The 26,813-nt window shown below is 36.2% G+C and overlaps 1 protein-coding gene across 1 annotated transcript in view; it reads left to right on the forward strand.

Moving 5' to 3' along the window:
- The window catches only part of COMMD10 (COMM domain containing 10), a 178,623-nt gene extending 153,935 nt beyond the window's left edge, over positions 1 to 24,688 (forward strand). Inside the window, exons 6-7 of the mRNA XM_018050659.1 lie at positions 22,692 to 22,751; positions 23,504 to 24,688. Of these exons, the coding sequence (XP_017906148.1) occupies positions 22,692 to 22,751; positions 23,504 to 23,542 (99 nt within the window). The 3' untranslated portion in view covers positions 23,543 to 24,688. The remainder of the gene's footprint in view (positions 1 to 22,691; positions 22,752 to 23,503) is intronic.

Here is a 26,813-nt window from a genome sequence, read left to right on the forward strand (position 1 = left end):
AAACTGTTTATTTAATAGAAAAGCTGGATACAGTCAGAAATAAGAGGTTTGCCTATGGAGATACTGAATCTGAAAATCTTGATGTGACAATTGCTATTTCCTTTTAAGGTTTTACTAATCTTTCTAGGGTAATACCAAGTATAAATGGTTCTTCTACAAGTTTTGGGAGGATATTCTTGTTGTGGTAGGGGGATGGTGATGCTTTTATTTAACATTTATCATTTTAGTAAGATTAGAGTGATGTTCAGTGTATTCTTATCATATCTTAGTAAAACTCTTTTATCAAATTGATCAGTATAGCCTATAGCTGAGTATTTCCAAAAATACATTATCATGACTAGAAGCTTTTTCATTTCATTGCATTTATTTGGCATCTTTCTGATTATTGACCAAAATACTTGAGTCTGGCCTCTTTTCTTTGTTGGTATCCTTTTCTCATTTTATTTTATTTTATTTTCTCATATATGGACATACTTTACATACATCCATATCCCTGGCTTCTTCATTCCTATCAACCAACATGGATTTTTTAGTGCCTGACTTTTATCTTCACTTAACTTAAATTGTTCCTATTTGTAATTACTGCAAATTCAGTGCTCCTGTTCTGCATCTTCTTGATGTCTCAGCAACGGTATTTCTGACCAGTCATTCTTAGTGTTTTGACTTCAGAAATGTTCTCTTTTCCTTAGTTTTATAATAACTTTAGGTAATATTTGTTGAGCACTTAGTTTGTGTCATTCACTATGCCAAGCATTTTTCATGTCATATAATCATTGCTACAGTCCTGAGATTAGTTACTCTTATTATTCCCAGCCATAGAAAAGGAAAGTGGGGAACTGAGAGATTAATTACTTTGGGTGAAGCCATTTAACTAATAAGTGATGGAGCCAGGATTGGAACACAGGCAGTCTGACTTAAGAGCTGGTACTTTCAACTTCTAGATGTTATATTGCTTTTATAATCAGTGTTTCCTCTCATCTTTTTCTGTTTGAGTCTAGGTGTTGATGATTGCATTTCTCCCACTCTCACCTATTATGTTAAGTATTTCTGTATTCCTCAAAACTTTCCAAATATCAGTTAATGGAGTTTTCATCCCACTTGGAGTTATGGAAAAATTTATTTTTGTTGTCCTTTGAAATTAAATTTTAAGAGCGCAATCATTAAAGGGTTCAAAGTTAGACCTAAAAGGATGCAGAAATGACCTATATAGGTTTTTTTTGGAATCATATCCATAATTCTTCAGTTTCCTATTTGGCAATACTATAACAAGACATTTTTATGGTTAGATTTCATCCTTAGCAGTTAAGATTTTATCTTTTTAGAGTTGTGGAGACTGAATTTAGGGCCAGATTTCTCAGTGTTAATTATTTGAGAGTGTGTAACTCAACTCATTATTAAATGGATGATTGTCTGAGCTGAAGATAAAATGCCTATGAATTCTGTTCTTTACATTCTGCACCAACTGAATGAAAATAATTTTTTATGACTTCAGTGCTTATTTCCAAAATAATTTGAGGTACAAGATAGGCCCATTTGTACAATATTTGGCAATATTTCTATCTCAAATATTTTACAACCTTGCATTTAAAATGTACCATGTATTATCAGGAACCATTGTTTCCTTTTTTAAAAATGAGTATAAAATTAATAAACAGTGCTTTGAAAATTTAGTCACTAATAGAAATAGTTAATGTAGCAAGAAAAAAACTGGAAATAAGGTTTCATAGCTGGCTGTCATGACTAAAAATTTCTGTGTTTTTATAGAAGTTTAGTAACATATAGGCAGGCTTTTATTTATATACATACACATTTTAAAAAGTGAGTAGTTCTTATTTTGCTCTTTGAGGACTTTTAAAAGCATGTTTTAAAAACTGGATATATTTGACTTACTTTAAAACAGTCCTTGAGATGATTAAGAGTAGAGAGAGCTGGACTTTGTCCAGAGTGTGAGCCTATACCCTGGTGTTTAAAATACCACCTTCAGAGCCTTTAACTAATAATAGCATGGTCCCTAAATCAAATTAACTGTTTCAGGTCCCAGCCACTTGCTGCTACTTAGGATCCTTCTGGCTCTGCTTTCTCAGGTATACGTTTTCCTTGGATGAATCCTAGTGATTAAAATGCAGGCCGTGGTGCTGGGGGAAGAGAAGGGTTTTATTTTGCAGATTTATTCAACAGTAATTGAGGCCAAATTTTAAATGTATGTTTGAAGCCATAGTATTGTTCAATATTCTAGTTCATTCTCTTTAGTATTTTAAAAAATTACTGCTTAGTGAAAGTTCATTAGCCAGAACATTCCTTCATTAAAATCTAGCTCTGTCATGTTACAATTCATTCCACAGCACCACACATCACTGTTACCTCCACCATAGCACTTAGCACGCAAAGATTTGATTTTCTACTATTCTCAGTCTCCTGTCTTATCAGGAGAGAAGAGGGCATTAGGTGCAGTGCCAGGTAAAAGGCAAATCAAAGTTTAATTTGAAAATAGCAGCCTGCAATCTTGAGACCCACCTGTTGGCAAACAGGAGACAGCATTATGATCTCCTTTATGACTTTTGGGTCTGGGCCTTGCACCATATTGCTAATTTCTCACTTGCTTGTTTTTTGCCTAGTTAGCTTGGTGGAGAGAGAGAACATTTCTGTTAGATTTTGCAAAATGTCTTCAGCAACTTGAAAGATGTGTCATCTAAATGCAAAACATGGTCAGTCATGTTACTCTAAGGCTTGGTTGAATGATTTGAATGATTTGTCTTGCCATTCAAAGAATATTTACTTTTTTAAAGCAAGTCTGTGCCAAAGCCTTTGACTATGTGGATCACAATAAACTGTGGAAAATTCTTCAAGAGATGGGAATACCTGACCATCTGATCTGCCTCTTGATAAATCTGTGTGCAGGTCAGGAAGCAACAGTTAGAACTGGACATGGAACAACAGACTGGTTCCAAATAGGAAAAGGAGTACATCAAGGCTGTATATTGTCACCCTGCTTATTTAACTTAAATGCAGAGTATATCATGAGAAACGCCAGGCTGGAAGAAGCACAAGCTGGAATCAAGATTGGCGGGAGAAATATCAATAACCTCAGATATGCAGATGACACCACCCTTATGGCAGAAACTGAAGAAGAACTAAAGAGCCTCTTGATGAAAGTGAAAGAGAAGAGTGGAAAAGTTGGCTTAAAACTCAACATTCAGAAAACAAAGATTGTGGCACCTGGTCCCATCACTTCATGGGAAATAGATGGGAAAACAATGGAAACAGTGACAGACTTTATTTTTGGGGGGGCTCCAATATCACTGCAGATGGTGACTGCGGCCATGAAATTAAAAGGTGCTTGCTCCTTGGAAGGAAAGTTATGACCAACCTAGACAGTATATTAAAAAGCAGAAGCATTACTTTACCAATCAAAGCTATGGTTTTTCCAGTAATCATGTAAGGATGTGAGAGTTGGACTGTAAAGAAAGCTGAGCGCTGAAGAATTGATGCTTTTGAACTGTGGTGTTAGAGAAGACTCTTGAGAGAACCTTGGACTGCAAGGAGATCCAACCACTCAATCCTAAAGGAAATCAGTCCTGAATATTCACTGGAAGGACTGATGCTGAAGCTGAAACTCTAATACTTTGCTTACTCTAATACTTTGCTGCAAAGAGCTGACTCATTGGAAAAGACCCTGATGCTGGGAATGATTGAAGACGGAAGGAGTAGGGGATGACAGAGGAAGAGATGGTTGGATGGCGTCACTGACTCAATGGACATGAGCTTGAGTAAACTCCGGGAGTTGGTGATGGACAGGGAGGCCTGGAGTGCTGCAATCCATGGGGTTGCAAAGAGTTAGACACGACTGAACTGAACTGAACTGAATCCCTGTCAAGTAGGTGCTATTACTACCCCCGTGTTACAAATGAGGAAACAGGCAGAGAGCATTTCATAATTTGTTCAAGATAGTGACTTCTGAAGATGGCTTTGAAAAACAAGCAGTTTGATACCAGTGGTCACACACTTAAGATCCTGTCCTAGAGCAACTTTCATCCTGCTAGACAAATGACGGTCCATTCGCAGGGAAAGTACAGTACACAGTAGAATGTGTTAGGTGCCGCACTACTAGCTGAAGTATGGGAAGAACTCAGAAGGAGACTTGTTTGGGAGATGGGGGAAGGCCTCATGTAAGAGGTGCTTCAGTTGAGCCTTGACGAATGGCAGGATTTTGCCATGTGTAAGTTAGAGAAGTACATTCTCATTGAAGAGGAAGTGGGGATAAAGGCATTGATTTGAGAAAATACACAGGTGTTCAAAGGTAGTAACTGGCACATTTGTATGGCATCCTTGCAGAGGGAACAGGAAGAAGATGATTCAACTTGCATTACACAAAGATTAAAGTGGAGACCTGGGAAATTTGAGCTTTTGCGAATAGTGAAGAATCTTTGGAGGGTCTAAACTCTAGAAAAGAAGTTCATGATCAGAATTGGATGGCTTGAAGGAGGAAGAGAAGAATGGCCATGAGACATTGAAACATGGGCAGAGATCATATTTAGTAATTGCATCAAATATTTAAAATATATTTTTACTCTGTAAGTAAATGAATACTTAAGATGGCCAATGTTAAATTGAATATGTGGAAAAGGAAAATCTTTGTGCTTACCCAGACCTTTAAATAAAATGCGTAGATTTTCATTTAAACTTGAAAACTCAATTTTCTGATATTAAGTTATAGATTCTAATACCAGTCAAAAGTCAAAGTGTTAGTCGCTCAGTTGTGTCCTACTTTGCCCCATGGACTGTAGCCTGCCAGGCTCCTCTGTCCATTGGTATTACCCAGGCAAGAATACTGGGGTGGTAGCTATTTCCTTCTCCAGAGGATCCTCCTAACCCAGGGATAGAACCCAGGGTCTCCCGCATTGCAGGCAGATTCTTTACCGCCTGAACCACCTTCAAATTATAGATTATTTAAAAATGGAATTGTTACATTTTCTTTTTTAACTGTAGGATACTATTTGAATGGAAAGTGATTATCCAAAATGGAATCCTGACAAGATTTAACATTTCTTTTTTCTATGATGATGTTATAAAATATTTTATAGATTTTAGTGTTTCATATCTATCTTGGAAGATATTCCCTTAAGCTGAAGAAATCGGTCTGAGTTGATGCAACAGAAATAAATCTACCTTCTAAAGAACTACTCCTATTATGCTCTTTAAATCTCTTTCTATAACCTGACAATATTTAAAGTACATCATTAAAGTGAGTTGTACTCACAGCAAAATTTCATTTTTAATCATGTGAATGGTCACACATGAATATCCTGTACTTCAAAGCAGTGTAATAGTGTTCTTTGAACATAGTATTTCTAGAAGAAAGATTTCCTACATGCTTGCCAGTTGGAAGGCTGATACAGTTGAAGAAATTTGGGCCACTCACCAAAGTTGTGATTTCCTAACCCATTTTGTGAACCAAGTTATACTGAGGTCATTATGCAGACTGATTTCTCCTTAATGATTTTCACATTTTACTTCACAGGTTATGTTGACCTTTGGATTTCAGGCAGTAAATCAAATAAAACATCTTACTTAGATTAAGTTAGAAAAAAATGAATTATTTTGAACCATACTTTTGTCTAGTATCTTTTTTCAGACAGTTTCATGTTACTTTTTATGATTTTTATGTAATAAAATGATGTGTTTTTATTTTATATTTGTCCCTTATCTTTTTATAAAAGCACCTCTAAATATAGTATGTTGATTCTTTTCAGCTATTTTAGCCTCTTCCTAATAAGCACCTCCCTCTCAACTTTCCATGAATGTGCTATGTACTGAGAAATGCTTTTTAACAATTATTCTGGTTCCTTAGATTGTAAGCCATCTTCTCTTGTATACATATATGTTATTAAAGAAGATAATGATCTTCCACCTCTAATGATCTGTGTCTTGCTAGTGTTAGTTCTTTACCTAGAGAAATAAGGAACAGGAATGGGAGAAATAGTGGATACTCTTCTTTATTCCATTTCTGTATATTCAAGTCCCATCTCCAAATACTAGGTTTAATTTTACCTCTATTACAAATTTGAAGTGAAGGTAAAAGATATTAATTTCCATTTTTCCCCTTTATTTTCAACTTTCTAATCTAAGGTTAATAACTAGAGGGCATTTAAAAAAATCATTCTTCTAATCTTGATGTAGTTAAGAATTATATTTTTACATTTTTAAGTCTTTTGTTTGTTTCTCATTTCCTTCTTTGTATTTTTGTTTCTGCCAGTTTTTATCCTTCTTCTAAAGGTAAAAAGATGAGATGCTTGGTGGCAAATTTAATTGTATTCTTTATTTACTCTTTTTTATGGGCAAAGTGGGAACCTAAATTATATCTGGGTGTTGGGTTATTTGAATATCAGCTCTGTTAGTCCCTGTAAATTTTAAATATTGCATAGTTAGAAAGGAAAAGGTATACTGGGAGAAGTTTATGGAGAGCTTTGACTTCTGGTCAAAAAAACGTAGAACTTTTAAGTGTTGGTAATGAGGGAGATACTGACCATTTTTATTAGAAGAGCAACTTGATAAAAGTGGCACTTTAAAAAACTGAATATGGCATCTGTATTTAGCATGATCTAGAGAATGATGAGATTGAAGAAAAAAATTTATGCAAATTCAACATTCTACACTTGATCTTAACCTAAAGGTCAAGAAGCAATGCAAACACAGCATTCTAATTTTTGAGAAATTGGTGCTTAGACCAAGTAGTGGCTTGTGGAATGAGAAGGAAAGGGGAAGGGTTGCTGCTTTCTTTAATATAATAATTTTGGTAAGCATTCCCAAATGCAAGTGTAGGTGTATTACCTACACTTGCCTAATGTACTTCTTATACTTCAGAACCTATCTCAAATCTGGTTCCTGCTGCATAAATGTAAGTGCTCTCCACTTCAAACCGAGACCAAACTGAGAGCATGATCAGTAATGTGGTTCTTAATCCTAAGCCACCCACATGGAAGATCATCTTTTATGAAGGGCAACAGTTAGCTCTATTACCATTAATATGCTTTCCAATTAGTCTGGCCCATCTCGAAAGAGCCTTTGTCTATTTGGAAGAGTTCTGATTTGCAGCATTGGCCTTGGCTACTTTTATTTAAGCCAGTGTCTTCATAAATGTCTAAAAGAGAAACTCTTAAACCGTTGTTTCACCCCACTTTAGGTAACATTGCTCCACACAGATAATCTGTATTTTTTAAAAAATCATTAACTTTTTCCAAATACGTGACACAACTCGGTCTTTGTTCACAGCTCTTGGCTAAATTCCACCAGCCTTACTGATTTTATATTTGTTAGAGCTGACTTGAAAGTGAAAATCACTTGTTACCACTTTCTGTTTAGTTCATTAGTCGCTCAGTCATGTTCGACTCTCTGTGACCCTATGAACTGCAGCATGCCACGCCTCCCTGTCCATCACCAGCTCCCAGAGCTTGCTCAAACTACATCCATTGAGTCGGTGATGCCATCCAACCATCTCATCTTCTGTCATCCCCTTCTCCTGCCTTCAGTTTTTCCCTTCATCAGGGTTTTTTCCAATGAGTCAGTTCTTCACATCAGGTGGCCAAAGTATTAGAGCTTCAGCTTCATCATCAGTCCTTCCAATGAATATTCAGGACTGATTTCCTTTAGGATTGACTGGTTGGATCTCCTTGCAGTGCCAGGTACTCTGAAGAGTCTTCTCTAACACCACAGTTCAAAAGGATCAATTCTTCGGTGCTTTCTTTATATTTCAACTCTCACATCCATACGTGACTACTGGAAAAAACATAGCTTTGACTAGATAGACCTTTGTTGGCAAAGTGATGTCTCTACTTTGTAATATGCTGTCTAGGTTGGTCATAGCTTTTCTTGCAAGGAACAAGCGTTTTTAAATGGCTGCAGTCACCATTTGCAGCCCCCAAAATAAAGTCTTTCTCTGTTTTCATTGTTTCCCCATCAATTTGCCATGAAGTGATGGGACCGGATGCCATGATCTTATATTTTTGAATGTTGAGTTTTAAGCCAACTCTCCTCTTTCACTTTCATCAAGAGGCTCTCTAGTTCTTCTTCACTTTCTGCCATAACGGTGGTGTTATCTGTGTATCTGAGGTTATTGATATTTCTCCTGGCAGTCTTGATTCCAGCTTGTGCTTCATCCAGCCAGGCATTTCTCATGATGTACTCTGCATATAAGTTAAATAAGCAGGGTGACAATATACAGTCTTGATGTACTCCTTTCCCAATTTGGAACCAGTTTGTTGTTCCATGTCTGGTTCTAACTGTTGCTTCTTGACCCTGCATACAGATTTCTCAGGAGGCACATAAGGTGGTCTGGTATTCCTATCTCTCGAAGAATTTTCCACAGTTTGTTGTGATCCACACAGTCAAAGGCTTTTGTGTAGTCAGTAAAGCAGGAGTAGATGTTTTCCTAGAACTCTCTTGCTTTTTTGATGATCTAACCAGATGTTAGCAATTTGATCTCTGGTTCCTCTACCTTTTCTAAATCCAGCTTGAACATCTGGAAGTACACAGTTCATGTACTGTTGAAGCCTGGCTTGGAGAATTTTTGAGTATTACTTTGCTAGTGTGTAAGATGAGTGCAATTGTGCGGTAGTTTGAGCATTCTTTGGCATTGCCTTTCTTTGGGATTGGAATGAAAACTGACCTTTTCCAGTCCTGTGGCCACTGCTGAGTTTTCCAAATTTTCTGGCATATTGAGTGCAGCACTTCACAGCATCATCTTTTAGGATTTACAATAGCTCAACTGGGATTTTATCACCTCCACTAGCTTTGTTCATTGGAGAAGGAAATGGCAACCCACTCCAATGTTCTTGCTTGGAGAATCCCAGGGATAGGGGAGCCTGGTGGGCTGCCGTCTGTGAGGTCGCACAGTCGGACACAACTGAAGTGACTTAGCAGCAGCAGCAGCAGCAGCAGCTTTGTTCATAGTGATACTTCTTAAGCCCCATTATCTTAAGGCCCTTATCACTTTGGAGCTACACAAAATTTAACCTGTTCTTAAATAAAGTTATATTCCAGTCACCTATGGAATAATCTATGTCTTAATTCCTTGTTCCATTAATCTGTGATTTTTGAAGCAGCTCTATGTGACCTGTCATAAAAAAAAGTGATATTTGATGGATACTCAGCATTCTGTCATTTTTTTCTCGTCTAGGTTAGGAAATGTCTTTGAAACCCCTGTTTATTTTCTAGAACTGTAAAATGCTAGAAATTCTGTAAAGCAGTTTCAGGTTCACAATTATTATTGAGAACTTTTTAATATGTTATTTAAAGGTTTGTTTTATTAACTTGGCCTAGGTCACAAAGCTCATTAATATTAATGACTAGGCTTCTGAGGCATATAGCTTCTCTAATCATCAACAGATACAAAATGTTAAGCCAGACTGTATAGCTTTATTATGTTATGAGTCATTTCAGGCAAACATCACATGTAACAGGCAAGAGCTGAACAGTCCAGTTTTAATGTTTCTGAGTCAAACCTTTGGCTTTTTATTTCTCTTTGTAGATAAACTATAGAGTTTTTAAATTGACATGGAAGCATATTTTCATAGACTTCATATGAATATATAATTCATTAAAATGCTTGGAAATAATCATTCAGAACATTTTTTATTAATCAAATTTAGATAAAGGATAAACCTGGAGGCACATTTACTTTTTTAATACTACCAATTTTAAAATCACATTTTTCTTCTCTTAAAGAAGTTTGCATGATATGAGATCTTACTGTTGTTTGAAAATTTATATAAATAGGAGCTATTAAGTGATATATTCTGTTTATTCCAAAGAGATGATCTAACAGTCTCTGTAGCTGTCTCTAGCTTTTCCTATAAAATAGCAGTGCATCAAATGGTAGTGAAGAGGGCCTGAAATTTCATCCTTGAAATGAATAATTATGCTTTATTCAATACAGCTGATTTTACTTTCTTCTACTAGCATATAAACAACAGGTCCTTTTAAACTAGTATTAGTGAACATAATTTGGAATATGAAAGCTTATTAGGTCACTTTTGTTAAGTAGAGCTAATAATTTGAGGCATTTGTGTACAGTAGGGATTGGCAAACATCTTTTCTGCAAAGGGCCAAATAGTAAATATTTTTTAAACACAAAAGCAACCACAGACCATACATAAACCATACATAAACAAATGAGTGTGGCTGTGTTCCAATAAATCTTTATTTATAAACACTGACAGCAAACCACATTTAGCCTGTGGACTATAGTTTACCAACCCCTGGTCTTCATTCGTTTGAATTCTTCATTTTCTATGCACCTCTTTAATCAACTGGTGTTGGCTTCTTCTTACCAAAACACCAAAAATACTTTGGCCAATGTCAGTAGCAAAATAAAAACTTCCTAGTCCTTTTTTCAGTTGGGTTTGGGGAGCCTTGACACTTGAATTGCTCCTTCTTAAAACTCTTTTATCTTTCTTTAGGGTCCATGATAGCACTTTTTGAGTTTTTCTCCTACCTCTCAAGACATTTGTCAGATTTTGTTTTTGCAAGGCCCTACTTTTTTTTTTTTAATAGCTGATTCCTTAAATATTAGTGTGCATTAGGGATCTGTTTATATTTTATATTGTTTCCAGAATAGGCAGTCTATAGGCACAGAGAGTAGATTGCTGTTGGGACAAGGGGTTAGGAGGGAGGGTTGGTAGATGATAGCTAAAGGGCCCATGGCTTCCTTTTGGGGTGATGAAAAGGCTCTAAAATTAATGTGGTGATAGTTACATAGTTCTATGAATATACTAAAAAACTAATGAATTATACACTTTAAATGGGTGCATTGAATGGTATATGAGAGTCTCTTGGACAGCAAGGAGGTCAAACTAGTCAATCTTAAAGGAAATCAACCATGAGTACTCATTGAAAGGACTGTCACCTGAAGCAAACAGCCAACTTATTGGAAAAGTCCCTGATGCTGGGAAAGATAGAGGGCAGAAGGAGAAGAGAGTGGCAGAGGATGAAATGGCTGAATGGCATCACCGAGGCAATGAACATGAACTTGGGCAAACTCCAGGAGATGGTGAGGGACAGGGAGGCCTGGAGTGCTGCAGTCCATGGGGTTGCAAAGAGTTGGACATGACTGGGTGACTGAACACACACAAAATGATGTATGATTATCTCCATAAGGCTGTTAAAAGACTATAAATTAAAGTCTCCAATGTTGTTTTTTTTCCTAAGTTAAAAATTAAGCTCACATTCCACCCTTTACTCAAGTACCATAGTACAGACTGAACAATCTCCCAGTGCTATCTATTTTGAATTCATAGTAATAACCCCCAGACACTACATTTTAAATGTAAAATGAAAATCTTATTTATGAACTCCAGATATACTCAGGATTATAGAAAAATACCAGCTTGTTAGAACCATTTCATCTTTAGAATATGCATTATTAGTTCATTTGATGATTCCAAGAGGAATTTGCAAATTATAATCAGGTAATTAGGTTAGCAGGGAACTAATGTGGATGGGAAAAAATCTGCTCGGTCTTCATCTGTCAGCATTACAAGTTAAAAATTTGTAATGGAACAACATGATTACAAGTTAACAATTTCTTCTAGATGGTTATTGCCTTAAATTAACCTCATAATCAAATTAGTTACTGTGCCTGCCTATCTTTAGGGTTTTGGGCCCACATGTGTTGAGGGTGAAATAGTGGGTTTCCTATTATTATGCTGCAGGTTAACAATAGGTTTTCAGATGCCTCTTACATGATGAATCCAATGCCCTTCAGAACATGAAACAAATGTCAAACTTACACTTTTTAGTATGCAGACACAGAGCTTCCAACTAGCTGGTAAGAACTGTAAATTGTAACTAAATTGTAAAATTAATGCTCATTTAGGTGCACATATTGGTTCTTTTTTAAAACCTTAACAACTGACCTGACAGTATGAGATGGAAAAAAAAATTAAACCAACATATGTTTTTAATTGCCTTTTTTTTTAGCACTGTGGATTACGTTAGGTTGCTTAATTTAGGATGCAAAGTGTGCAGTAACTGCTGAAAGTATACATGCACCATCCAAATTTCTGTGAATTTACTCTTGGTATGGTAAAGTGACTTTATGAACAAAGGAGAAACCCAGACTTGGATACTGAGCTCATAGTCTTTAAACCTACACATTGAAAACATAATATGATTTCCATTTGGTATCTAGTTTACCTGGAATCCCTCAGTTAGGATGCTAACATATGTTTTGAGAAATTAAGTAATGTCACTACTCCTAAATCTGTAGTGATAATGGTTTAGTAATCAGATAAGTACTTATAATTAGAATAAAGTATAATTTTCAGAAAAAGATAACATCACCTATAATATTTATTACAGGAAAAAAGCTCCATTTTTTTCCTCTCAGTGCTCTTCTTAACATAATTTCTTACTATATTTAAGAAGCTTCATGTAATCATATTCAAAACCTCTTATCTAGCTGATTATATTCAGCAACCGTAGCTAAATATTTCAATACCAAAGCTGAAAATCATAGTGACATATCAGCATACACATAATAAATTATAGTTAATGAATACTATAGGAGCCACAGTTTGATTGGTTCCAAGTTTGTGATCTGCTCAGGCATAGCACATTGTTAATTTTTAAGAGGAGAGAAAATATGGTGATGATATGATTGCCAAGCATATTGTTTTGACTACACAAGAATAAAGTAATATTTTAGCCAGAATGAAGAGAGCATATACAGATAACAGAGTAAATGTTCCAAAAGCTGCAGTATATATCCCTGATTAAACATTTAGTGACAGTATTTTGTATATATTTTACATGATTTTTATATTGAATAAAAGTTTCTGTCCAAAAATGGTTTAATGTTATGTTGAGAGCCACAACTACTGTGTTTTTAGCTGAGTATATATTTACAAAACCTCCTGTCTTCAGCTTTCACTTGTTTGAGGAAAAGGCCTTCAAGTATGAGAAGCCATTTTTCAAGCTAACTAGAGAATCAGTACTTAGAATTTAATTATTGTACTACATGGTCCACATATTTACTGAGTATGGGAGAGTTATAAGACCTGAAAAACTACTCTCAGCATAGGGGGCAAACACTGTAAAATACTTTGAAAACATTGTCATCAGTTAGACAAAATCCATTTATTCTCATACTCTCCATGTATATTTTCCCACTCCCAGTGGGTGAAAGGGAACATATTTAAATTTAGCAACCTACCCTTCTTAAAATTAAGCTTAATAAACATCTATTAAGTTATTAAGTACTATGATCAAGTACTGTACTGAGCTGTTAGATGCAAATAAGGGCAAGCCCCTCTCTTGAACAGCCTACCATCAACGGTATTTGGTTGGCCAAAAAGTTCTTAAAGGTTTTCCTGTAAGATAATGGAAAAATCTGAACAAACTTTTTGGCCAACCCAATATAAATGTAAGTAATTCCATACAATGGGAGGGGAGTTTGTGGGAGAATAGATATATGTATGGGCTTCCCAGGTGGCTTAGTGGTAAAGAATATGCCTGCCAGGCACAAGATGTGGGTTCAATCCCTGGGTTGGGCAGATCCCCTGGAGAAGGAGATGGCAACTCACTCTAATTTTCTCACCTGGGAAATCCCATGGACAGAGGAGCCTGGTGTGCTACACCCCACGGAGTCGCAAAAGAGTTGGACATGACTTAGCGACTAAACAACAATAACAGATACGTATATATGTAGGGCTGAGTCCCTTTGCTGTCCACCGGAAACTGTCACAACATTGTTAATTGACTATACGTCAAAACAAAATAAAAGAGTTTAAAAAAATTGTTTTCGTTGCTAAGTTGTATCCAACTCTTTTGCGACTCCAGGGACTATAGCCCGTCAGGCTCCTCTGTCCATGGGATTTCCTGGCAAGATGACAGGAGTAGGTTGCCATTCCCTTCTCCAGGGCATCTTCACAACCTAGAGATCAACCCACATCTCCTGCCTTGGCAGGTAGATTCTTTACTACTGAGCCACCTGGGATACCCTTTAAAATAAAATAGGGAAAGATAGGAATATGCATAGGGTGCTGCAATGTCAACTGAGCTGAGTATTAAAGAATCTAGCCAAATGAAATAGCTGGTATATGTCCATGCACACCAAAGAGCAGTTGGGAGCGTTACTGGGAGAAGACAGGGAGCAACATGCGCAAAGACCTGAAGCATGCAGAATGCCACAGCTACTGCTGGGCATGCAGTGCGTGAGGAGGATGTTGGGAGATGAGGCCCGAGGGGGAGTCATGGGTCAGGTCGTGGAAGTCTTGAATGCCATGCTCATGATCTTGAAATTTGCTTTTGTTGCTTATATACTGCCATTATTCCTAAACAGATAAGCATTTGGTCAAACCTTACGTTGCAAAGATTGGAAGAAGACAAGTTATAATTAGGTTGGTTTGACCCTAGGGAAATGCTGTTCATGGCTTGGATTCCATGTGTTTGTTGCAGTTGTCCTTTTATAACTTCTATCAAACTTTGATACAAGCTCAGGGTTTTCAGTTTGCCCACTGCCCTCCTCAAACAGCGGGGCCAATGCCTGTGAGATTTTGGATCCTGCTAGGCTGGGCAGTAATGTAATGAAGAGACTTTGGAATCACAGGGCTTGAGGGAGCAACAGAAATCAGCTCCATATGCAGGTGAAAGTTGTAATTTTTCTTGCTGTGTTTCTCTATATGATGTATTATATTCGTTGGGCTAACATTGTTTGTATGTTTCGGACTAACGCTGTTTGTATGTTTGGAATTAGAATTTTAAACATGGCGATTATGTTAACTTTGTGACATTTTCACAATAGGTTAAAAAAATACTAATGTAACAGAGACAAAGAGTTGCTTTTTTTTTTTCTGGAAATTTTTGAGAAATTTAAGATCTTAACCTCACATTTTACATCTCTTACTTGGCACCTTATCAGCCATGTTTATTGAACTATTTATTTACCCTCAGTAGAGCATTTATGTTTTTCATTACAGAATGAGTTAGAAAAGGGAAATAATTGTGCAAATTCATGGGGAGAAATCTTTTTCTGTAAGTTAGCTTGATATGCAGGTGAAAGTGCTATTTTATCTTGTTACCATAATGATGTAGTGGAAAGAACAATGACTAGTTCCATTGCTGTGTACTTTGCATGAGTTACTTCAACTTTGTGAGACTAGTTTTCTCATCTGTTAAATAAGATGGTTGAGTCAGGCTACTGCTAAAGCTTTTTCTTATTGGCATTTTGTTGTCCTCTACCTCAGTTCCCCGGTTTACTTTGTTTATAGAGGTTGCCTGTCAGCATCCTTAAGTCATAGAATTGATCAGAACCTTGGGCAATTGTGTAGTTCAACCACCTTGCAGAAAAATGGAAATTTGCTCTTTCTCTCCACCTAGAATGGTTTACTTGCACCTTTTCAAACTGGCATCCTCTGAATCAAGCTGATTATAACATCTATTACCCCTTTTGTTGCCAGGATTAATTCCATTGACCTGATAATGGATAGAGAATCCTTTTTTTCTCACTATTCTATGTACATTCTTATAGTTGGAAGCTTAGCTATAAAGGACAACCTGCCTACCTAGAAAAGGATCTTTCTTTGGTCAAGAGTGTACTCATTCCTATGGCTTATCCATTTCTGCATCAGTACTGTTTAAATGTTTACTGAATTACTGAATATTATGGGTGGTAGAAATGGTTAATGCTTATATATATGAGTAGAATTGCACTGACTATTCAGTAATAGTGTAGATAGTCTGCAAATAATAAGAGACACTGGAATATTTTTACAGTGATCTGTAACTGTATATAGCTATAGAGTATAATTTATAGATTATTTAAAAAGTGGTGTCTAATGATTTTTGTTTTATAAACCACTCAGTGGAATTTGAAATATTATTTAAATTTTATCTCTGTCTATTTCTGTAACTGAAAAGGAGAAAATTTCTTTAAGTACCTAGCAAATTATTTTTAGGTTTAACTAAGACAAGAGATTAGTAGTATTTCTTTTACTGGAATCCTCTACTCCTGATTTTCTAGGTATAAATATAATTGTATGGTTTCTAATTCTGATGTCCTACTTAATTTTAAAAGCTAAGCAATGTAAATTTGGTTTAATTCTTATCTAGTTTATGTCTATGTTATTTAGAGTTTATTATTAAATAATTTGTGATGAGACTAATGCATTTCTGTCTTGAAAAATATGTATATGTTCCTAATTTCTAACAAATGGGAAAGCAAATTATATTCTTACTGTCAGCTTCCATTAAGTTAGACCTCTCTGAAGACCTTACTAAATTTTATTTCCATGGGAATTTTGCTAATGGGTATATGCAACATTATCTAGGTACTCATAGATAGGATTACAACTCAAAAATAGAGGAAATAGGTGAACAAATACATTTTCCTTCTCTTTTCAGAAATGGGCAGAATGTCAGTCTTTGCACCTTCATTTTCACTTTGCAGTGTTTTCAGATAGGGTGCAGAAAGTCTGTTTGGTGTTAATGCATGAGACCAGCTTAGACAACATAAGAGCCCTAAATGGGCTCTTGGTTATATTCTTATATATATAAAGCAGAAGAAAGAGAGTAAATCTTCTAGTCTGTACATATTTAGTTAACAATATTAGTGACCTTAATGAGTCTTACTGGAACCTTGAAGGCAGGCCACCCAGTTTTATTGTCTGTGTGGCAACTTACTAAATTATTTGGATTCAGGTAATAAATACCTCCAGTTTCACATGCCATGCAAAATACATTTATGAACCTGGTGATAATCATCAGTTATGGAACACCTACCTACCCTAAATATTGATGTTCTGAAGGGGTCAGTCCCAGGCTGCCCTCCCTGTTCACGCTGCTTTCTTCTCCTGGCAGTCTTATTCAGTTTAAATAGCAATATATCAGTAACTCCCAAGTGTGTATCTCTTAGCTAATTTCTTTTTCTGGCTTCCCAGGCTTATTTCACATATTTTGGGGGAATGTAACAGACATATCAAACTAACTGTGTCTGAAACTGCACTTTTGAGTCTCCCTTCAAATCTGCTCCTCTGTAGAGTTTCCTATCTCAGTTGAATCTGTCAGTTTCTCTTGCTGGAAACCTGAGAGTCATTCTGACTCCTATTCCTTCACCTCCTTCCCCAACCCAGATCTGTTTGGTCAGTTCAGTTCAGTTCAGTCGCTCAGTCATGTCTGACTCTTTGTGACTCCATGAATTGTATCACGCCAGGCCTCCCTGTCCATCTCCAACTCCTGGAGTTCACTCAAACTCATGTCCATCAAGTCAGTGATGCCAGCCAGCCATCTCATCCTCTGTCATCCCCTTCTCCTCCTGCCCCCAATCCCTCCCAGCATCAGAGTCTTTTGCAGTGAGTCAGCTCTTCTCATGAGGTGGCCAAAGTACTGGAGTTTCAGCTTTAGCATCATTCCTTCCAAAGAAATCCCAGGGCTGATCTCCTTCAGAATGGACTGGTTGGATCTCTTTGCAGTCCAAGGGACTCTCAAGAGTCTTCTCCAACACCACAGTTCAAAAGCATCAATTCTTTGGCACTCAGCTTTCTTCACAGTCCAACTCTCACATCCATACATGACCGCTGGAAAAACCATAGCCTTGACTAGATGAACCTTTGTTGGCAAAGTAATGTCTCTGCCTTTTAATACGCTGTCTAGGTTGGTTATAACTTTCCTTCTAAGGAGTAAGTGTCTTTTAATTTCATGGCTGCAGTCACCATCTGCAGTGATTTTGGAGCCCAGAAAAATAAAGTCTGACACTGTTTCCACTGTTTCCCCATCTATTTGCCATGACATGATGGGATCAGATGCCATGGTCTTCGTTTTCTGAATGTTGAGCTTTAACTGAACACTATCTCTTCTACCTCTAAACCATTAAACTTTTTTCTCACTTCTCTATCACTGCTGCCATCACTATCTTTGCCTTCTACTACTACTACTACTAAGTCGCTTCAGTCGTGTCCCACTCTGTGCGACCCCAGAGACGGCAGCCCACCAGGCTCCGCCATCCCTGGGATTCTCTAGGCAAGAACACTGGAGTGGGTTGCCATTTCCTTCTTTGCCTAGACGAATGCAATATAACCTCCTAGCTGATTCTCCTCATCTAGTTTGTCCAGCTCTAATCCATTTACAAATAAAAGCCGAAGTGAGTTGCTAATATGTAAATACAGTTACATCATTCTTAAAATTCTCCAATGACTTTCCATTGCTCTTAGACTAAAGATTTTCTCTTCTTTCCATCCCAGAAGAGATGATGGGGCCTGTATTAGTTTGCTAGGGCTGCTGTAACAGTACCATAGCCTGGGGAGCTTCTAATAACAGAAGTTTATTTCCCCACAGTTCTGGAGGCTAGAATTTTGAGATCGAAGTGTCCTCAAAATTAATTTCCTCCAAGGCCTCACTCTTTGGCTTATAGACGGCCGTCTTCCTCCATTGTCTTCACAGAGTCATTCCTTTCTGTGTCTGTATCCTCATCTCTTCTGATAAGGACAGGAGCCATATTGGATTAGGACCCACCCACAGGGGTTTATCTTTTAATTGTTGAATTATAGGGTTTCTTTATATAATCTGGATATCATATTCGTATTAGATAATGATTCATAAATATTTTCTCCTATTCCATGGGATAGAATCTTCTCTTAAATCTTCAGTGTTATCATCCCTTTGAGACCCGTTTTGATCACCTAACCTGGAATCTCCACCTACCTACCCCCAAACACACATTACTTCTTGCTTTTTCTTCCTAGCACTTATCAACAAACATTCCTATATGTATGTTGTGAATTATGGTGATAGTTTTATTATTATTGTTGTTATTGTTTTTATTACATTTCTTGTTTATTATCTGCTTTCTTCAACTAGAATGTGAGGGATTTTGATTTCTATTGCTCCTTGCTATTTGTGTAGTACCTAGAACAGACTTTTTACACCTTTAATAAAAACTTATTGAATAAAAATGCATGAATTTAACACATAACAATGCTCTTTTGTTTTAATTGGTAAAATATAGCACACATGCAGAAAAATAGCACAGTAATTTGTCAAAAAAAGAAGACATCCTTATATCCAACACCAAGATCAAGAAATAATTATTGCCTAATTTATAATAATAGTAATCAGAAGAAATGAGAAGCCTCTGCTATGCTTTCTCCCAGTTACTGCCTCCTCTGTCGAGTCACCCAGAGGTGATCAGTGTTGTGAGACTTCAATAATATTTTTGTTGCTTCATTATAGTTTTACCACCTAAGTGTTTCTCAAACCTTTCCTGTTGTTTTTTTAGAATCTTCTTATGCACGAATTCTGTGCCCACTCCTAATGTTCAACATTGTTTTGTTAGAGTCATGCATGATACTGTATTTGGCTGTAGTTTGTTGTCCTGTCTGAATAACATTCCATTGTATTCCTCTTCTGTTGAAACAAAGTTTTATTACTTCCAGTTTTGGTTCTTTTGAATCATAATGCTATCACTATTCTTGCATCATATCTCATGGTGCCCAAATGTGTATATTTCTGTAGAGCTCAGTATTAATATTTAGGACTGAATTTCTGGGTCATAGGATATATATAAATATTCAGCTTTAGTAGATAATTCCAGACAAGTTTGAAAGATAGTTATACATAATTTTATCCCTTTCAACGTATATTTTCATGTTTTTCTCTGTTTGGATATCCTCTTCTGGCAAGTGCCTATTCAAGTCTTCTTGTTGCTCTTTTTTTTTTTAAATCAGATCAAGCCTGTCAGTCCAGACTGCCCATGAGTAGCCTTTCAGCTAGGGGAACTGCCAGGAAACCTCCCAAGAAAAAGGCTGTTCCTAATTATTTGTCCCTCACTCCCAGTCCTTGCATTCCATCACTGGCCAGGCCTTTGGATCATTCACACTGGCTAAATCAAATTTGGCCTCTAAGGGTCTCATGATGATATCCTCCTTCTCTTCAGCCAAATGCTACCACCCATGTGACTTTTAAAAACAAATTGAGGTATAATTTACATAACATAGTATTGGTTTTGGGTGTACAACATAGTGATTTGAACCTTCTGTACATTTTCTGAAGAGTAAACAATGAAATTAAACAGTTGATTCTCATTTGATAAGAAAATTTGTTACTTTCTAGTTATATTCTCAAGGAAAGCTCAAGTGTGTGTTTTCTTCTTAAAAATGGTGTAATCCCAGGAAAGATTTTGATTTCATATTTGTGGGACCTGAAGGAAGAGTAAAAAGGGAGGCCATCATTCATTCTAAACTTAAAGTCATAAATAAAGCTTCCAAACTGTTAAATGAAACGTGATCTATACTTTTTTCTCAGTAAAGTACTTCTATAATGTCCTGAAAGGTCAGATTTGCATTTAATATTCTTGGACTCTGTGGGGTTCCATGTTAGACAGAACATGACATGGTGGGAAATTGGACCCTGGCCAGCCCCATCCCCCTTTCCTTTTTATCCTACACGCCCCATCTCCATCCTTATTTCCCCAGAACTTTTAACCACTGCCCCTGGCTACCCCTTGGGTAAACATAGATTCTCAAAATCTAGGATAATGCTCCTTACATATAGATGTGAAACAAAACCATTCCCTCACTTTTTCATATTCTCATGGTCTTCTCTAAGTCATTGTGTGTCTAATGGGAAATGATCACAGTAATAGCTACCAGTTATTATGCCAAACATAGGGGGTTTTATATCAAGGTATCAGTTCTTTTCCTTCTTGGGGCTATTTCAGTAAGGCAAGACACTCAATTTAGTTGACCTTTGAACAATACAGGTTTAGAACTGTGCAGATGAAAAAAATCCACCTGTAATCCACTTACATGTGGATTTTTTTCAATAAATGCTGTGGCACTACATCATCTGCAGTTGTTTGAATCCAAGATTGGGAGCCACAGATCTGGAGCGGCAGTTATGGGACCTCATCCACAAAATTTGGTAGACACAGCAAGTCCTGGATCCAGTCTCCCAAGGGTACCTAGAGTCTACTATTATGGATGGATGTGTGTGTATAAAAATAAACATCTCTCTCTATATACACACACTCATGCATGTGTGCACACACACACACACACATTGTTTTAGATATTGTTATTTTAAGAAGTATTTTTTTTTAAGTTACCTTCCTTTCCTAAGTGTAACATGACTAGAAAATACTACCTTGAAAGATGGCAAAGCAAAATAAAGGAAACAAGAGCCTAGCTTGGCTGTTACCTCTAAGTTACAGCAAATCAGTTGTTGACATGCTGATTCAGTCTTCGTTCTCTCCTAACTTTTGGCTGTGGGGGTAAAGAAATGAACTTGCTTCACTTTTCCCTAGGGTAAATCTAGGCTTATCATCTCTTTAACTGCCGGAGGAAATATGGCATAGCTGGATAATGCTGATTCAGCCTTTGGAGGTTTCATGTTATGTGCCAACAACTGATTTTTCTAATATGATTGAAAAATTCATAGTTTTAAAAAAATCGTTTGTAAAGCATACAGCTTTAAAGCCAGTGTGCTGCTTCATTCATTTTAAAACTTAAGTACTTACGTGAGTGTGTAAGACAAGCCAAAGAAAGGAATTTGAGCCTGTGTGCTTGGGCTACGTCTAAAGGGAAGTGCCGTTTCTGCGCAGAGCCCCATTGACTCTCCTGAAGTTAGCTAGAGAAGACCTGGTTTGAAAAATGTTGGCTTTCTGAATAGAAATGGAAATCATTAAAACAAGTAAAACCAAAAAACAGTGAGGCTAGAAACTTGGCATTAATATAATGTTGGCAATGACTGTAGGCAGTTAAGCACATGAATCAATGTCCGTTGGCAGCAGTTTTCCACTTCTTCAGTTCATGGTGCCTGCTATGTCACAGGAGCACGACAGTGTGGTCGGAGCAGGTAGCACATTCCTGATGTTCTCTCCTCGTTTAATTTGCATTTCCCAGAGGTACCTTGAGTAAAATAAATATGTTGGAACACTTTTCAGAAACTAGTTTGTTTCCTCCATTTACAAAATCAACCCCAAGCAGACTGAGGTGGGTTGAGTTAAATGTTCCCCTCTCTCTACTCCACCGTCCTGTGTACATGCATAATATCACTCAGTATCTGTAGCATCCTCAAAGAGTTCTCTGTTGCCTGTGAGGGGAAAGGAATGAGCATGTTAAGTCCCAGCTTTGAAGCTGTGTGTTAATTGTTAACTTTTGCTGAGTCTGTGCATTTAAAAAGGTAACCATCTCAGCAGGTTAAGATCATAACTGTTAGTTGATGCTTGGAGGCAGCAGCTGTGCTGGTGTGCGGCATTAATGGCTGGATGAGTTCAATCAGATATGCTGCCGCCAGTGTCTTTGTGTAATGGTATTTACCAGGTTTCGAATGGACTGCTGAGAAAGATGAAATATAATCTCATGTATTATCTCTGTCTTGAAAAAAATAGATAATGAAAGTGTTCCCTTGTTGGCCTGTATTTTGTTAACCTTTGTGGAATCAACTTAAAGAACAGATACCCCTGTAGAGTTGAAACCTTTTGTTACAGTGGAGTGTTATTAAATGTATTTTTTGAGTCCTTGTAACAGTGGTCTACCTTGTAGACCAGGTAAGTTTTTTGTTTTTTTTTTTTCCTTTTTTAAACCACTCAGAGAATAATGTGGCATATTCTGAGGCTAGCTGCAGAGAAAAGAAATGCAGTGTAAACTGTACAAAACTAAGTTTTTTTCTTTCTTTCTCCCTTCCTTCCTTTCTTTTCTTTATAGAGCCTGCAGAAAGTTCTTGTGGAATTCAGTCACAAGGAATTGTTTGATTTCTATAACAAGGTATGTATTTTTTTCAATAATTTCCTATATGGGGTTTTTTCACAATGTTTCCTCCATTTCATGAATTCTTATTTTTAAATGCCCTATTATGGAGCTATGGAGCTTGAGTTCTTTAAACTTCCCTTGTGAATACCTTGTGTTTCACAGTAGGAAGCATTGCTGCGATGAAGAAGATCTGACAGACTAAATCAGGAAGAAAATGGATATGGCTTTAATTAAAGCAATAGGATTATTGTTTTAATGTAAAGCATTAAGTAATGAACTGTGTAGTATCTAGCCACACTGGCCCTCAGATAATGTTAAATATTTTAATTTCTTGGCCCAAGGGAAAAGGAACATACCAGGCCTGCAAAGATTTATCTTTGAGGATATTTCATGTTTCTTTTTAAATGCTGATCTTTGTAAGCCAGGAAAATGCACTGTTCCCTCTACCACCCTCCGCCCCCGCTTACAAATCTTATGTAGTGATCATTTAAAATAAAGCAGCTAGGTTCATTTTAAACAATAGTATTTAGAAATCCTTCTGTACAAATTGAAAAACTTAGCAAGCTGGGATTCTAATAGCTTCACGTAAAAAGAAAAAATTTCCAAGTGGTATATTTATTGCTCTGTGAGTGGATTTAAAATGCAGAGCTACCAGTTGCATTCTTTCCCTTCATTTGCATGTTTCTAAACAACACTTCATATGAATTTCTCTCCCTTCACCAACTCTCTCTCTCTCTCTCTCTCTTTTTTTTTGTCTCTGTAAACAGCTAGAGACCATACAAGCACAGCTGGATTCCCTTACATGATGTTCTTGAAGACTGGTTTCTCTATCACACTTCTGCCACCTCCTTATTTTGCTTTGAAGATTAACTGCCAGGTTGTGTTTTCTGAAGGATTCAGTCGCTTTCTCCTTGTAAATTATATGGCTTATTGCTTCTTAGACAAATAACAGCCGAGGAAAATCATTGTTATGAGTACTGATGTTCTAATATACATTGTCTAGTTCTGCGTGCCAAAAGCAAGCAGTTGTTTAAGAACGTTGTTTTAAAGGAAACAAAAGTGGCTATCATGTGGTTTTTACTGCTTATTTTTGCTTTATTGCCTGACCTGTTTATTTTTTATATACTTGATGATACTTGGGTGTTTTAAGGAGGATCTGTGGATACAATATAATGTGTACCTTAGAACACAGAATGTCATTAATTACATGAATAAACATAAGACAGTAGCCACATTCAATTAAATACATTATGGCATTTTTTTCCTTTAATATAATGAGTATATTTTGAAATTTTAAAGAAAGCTAGTACTAGTTTATAAGTCAACTCTAATGAGCATCTCTGTGTGCTTAATTTTTTTCTCTTGAGTTTAATGATTTAATAACAGTTTATGTTTTTGTGTGCTTTTCTTTGTACTGCAAATTAATAATAATTCATAGCATGGGAGACAGATTTAGATCATGAATAAAAATAATTGTAATGAGTGCTAAATGAATATCCTTAAATTTTTAAAACATTTTTATATTCTCTTTCTGTAAATATGTTAATTAATTTCAATCAATGAGATTTTTATGTCTTAGAATTAGTTGAACTAAAGTGCACAGTATTTTATGCTATGGCTATATATACACATATGAGTATAGTTGGCAGCAGAAAATAATCACTTGAAGTTTTTATGAATGAAAAGTCTGTACTGTATTTTTTCTGGGGAGACAGGAAGACAGCAAGGGAGGGAGGAAAGAAGGAAAATGGGAGAGAAGGAGAAAATGAGAGAAAGCGAGAACAACGGAGAGATTCAAATATGACTTCACATGAAAGAATTTGATTTCAGAAATATCCTATGGTTAAACAGAACCATTGGATTTAAATCATAGTCCTTATATGAGGTATCTGAGTAATACAAATGTTAAATGTCTCCCAAATAAATGTTCAGTATATGGAATTATGCCCTTATTTATTTATATGTGTGCTTGTATGTTGTTGCTTAGAAGGATTGGGTGTTTGGATTATTTCAGAATGTAAATATTATAGTGGCTATCCATAGTTGATTGATTTGAAAAGTTGTTAAATTTCCATCGATAGCATATCTAAAAGACACTTTTATAATGTAATAGGATTTGTTTCCATATATAGCTTGTAGGACCTGTCATATATTTTTATGCACTGTTCTGCTGGTCCCCAGAGGAACGTACCTGACTGCTATAAACATTTTGGTAAATATTCTTTCAGGCTTCTTACGTACAAATAGACATCCATCATTTCAAGCTGAATTTGTTAGGCCTTCCTGACAGTGACCACATGAATAGGTAGACATTTTCATTGGTATGATGCCGACTTAATTCCCAGTGTAGGTATCTAAGTGAAATGTGACACTTCATAATGAAATTTTCTATTGTAGCTTAAAATAGTGGTAAATAGTTTTCTCTCCATTAGTTTAGTTCAGGAAAGTCTGACCAAAGGCATTAAAGGAAGGATGGGTCATTGGAGGTCTAATTCCAGCTAAGAACATAATTATTCTTGAAGCATATTTAATTGCAGATAATTTTACTTCTTCAGCCACTACCATTGTTATGATACACAAGTAAAGAAGAAGGTATCATTCCCAAAGATTATTGTGTGTTATTTTTTCACAGAAATAAGGTGGGTGGAATGATAAGTGGAAACCGAAACCTTCTTTCTCAGCAGATAAACATGTTTTATGTGAATGCTTGTCATGAGGATTGAATACAAATATAATTACTTGTTAGAAAGAAGTACTGCAAATCATATTTGCAGTTGCTTGACTAGAAAATCTGATTTTTTAAATTGGGAAACACCAAAAAATCATAAATGAGTAACCTAAAGTTATATACTATCATTTTTCAGAAATGGCCATTAATGACATTTTAGTAGATTTTATTGAAGGTTATTTTTTTCCTATTCATGTATCTTTCTCTACTATCATTAAGAAGTCCTTCATTTGAATGGATAATTATTATTTAATTATCCAATCTATCAGTGTTGGCCATTGAGATGATTTTCAATTTTAAAAAATACTAAAGAACTCACTGATAGAGATCATTATAAATAAACCTTAGACCACATTTTTTCATTATTTTATTATTAATACAGATTCCTAGAAGTGGGATTGTTATGCCAAAAGTATGAAGATTACTTTTATTTTTACTTTTAATGGAATTTTATTGTAAATATAAAATTGCCTATTTTTTAAAAAAATGTGTTAAAAAAAGGTCTCTCCCCAGGAGTACCCACCTAACTCATTGGAAACATTTAGTTTTTATCATTTCATATGTCTCATGTAAATGTAAACACACATCCCTCTTTGTATTTGTTTTTTTAATTTATATTTATTTTAAGGCCATTTTTGCATACTGATAAATTACTTCCCCAAAGGTTATATCAGTTTATACTCATACCAACAATAAGTGAAATTCACCTGCCTCAAGCCAACTTAATCAGCCCCTTCTTCCTACTGTATGTTTCATTCTCAACATTATTTTTAATTTAGGGGTGGATTTTGGGAAGAGTGTGGAGTGAGAGTTGGTTGGATATTGGAGCATCACTAATTACCTGGAATATATTATGTTGATAATTCCAGAGAGATAGAAGAGGAAGATTTCTTCTAAAATCAGGAAATGTGAAAAACAGTTGCCCAGTAGCTAAGTGAAGTCAGACATTTATTTATTTATTTCCTTCCTCAACAAATATTTTATGACTGCCTATGGTGGCAGGAACTGTGTGTACTCTAGGTACTATGTTAACAGTGATGAGCAAAACTAATACACTTCCTGGCTTCTTGAAGTATAATGTGTTAGACGGTCAGTATAAAAACAAGCAAAATGTAATAAATTGTGAACAAGTATAGGATGAAAAATAATTGAATTCTCTTAAGAGAAAATAAAAGATAGGACCAAATTTATATGGGGCATCAAGGAAGGATTCTCAAAGGAAGTGAGTTTTGGGCTGAGTCCTGTAGGATGAGTTAGAATGAGGCCGTAGCAGAATAGACTGAAAAGCATTGTAGATAAAATGGCCAATGCAAAATCCCAGAGACTGGAAAAGGCTCAGCACATTCCAG

This window comes from Capra hircus, chromosome 7 (genome assembly GCF_001704415.2).
Source record: "Capra hircus breed San Clemente chromosome 7, ASM170441v1, whole genome shotgun sequence".
Lineage (NCBI taxonomy): Eukaryota > Metazoa > Chordata > Mammalia > Artiodactyla > Bovidae > Capra > Capra hircus.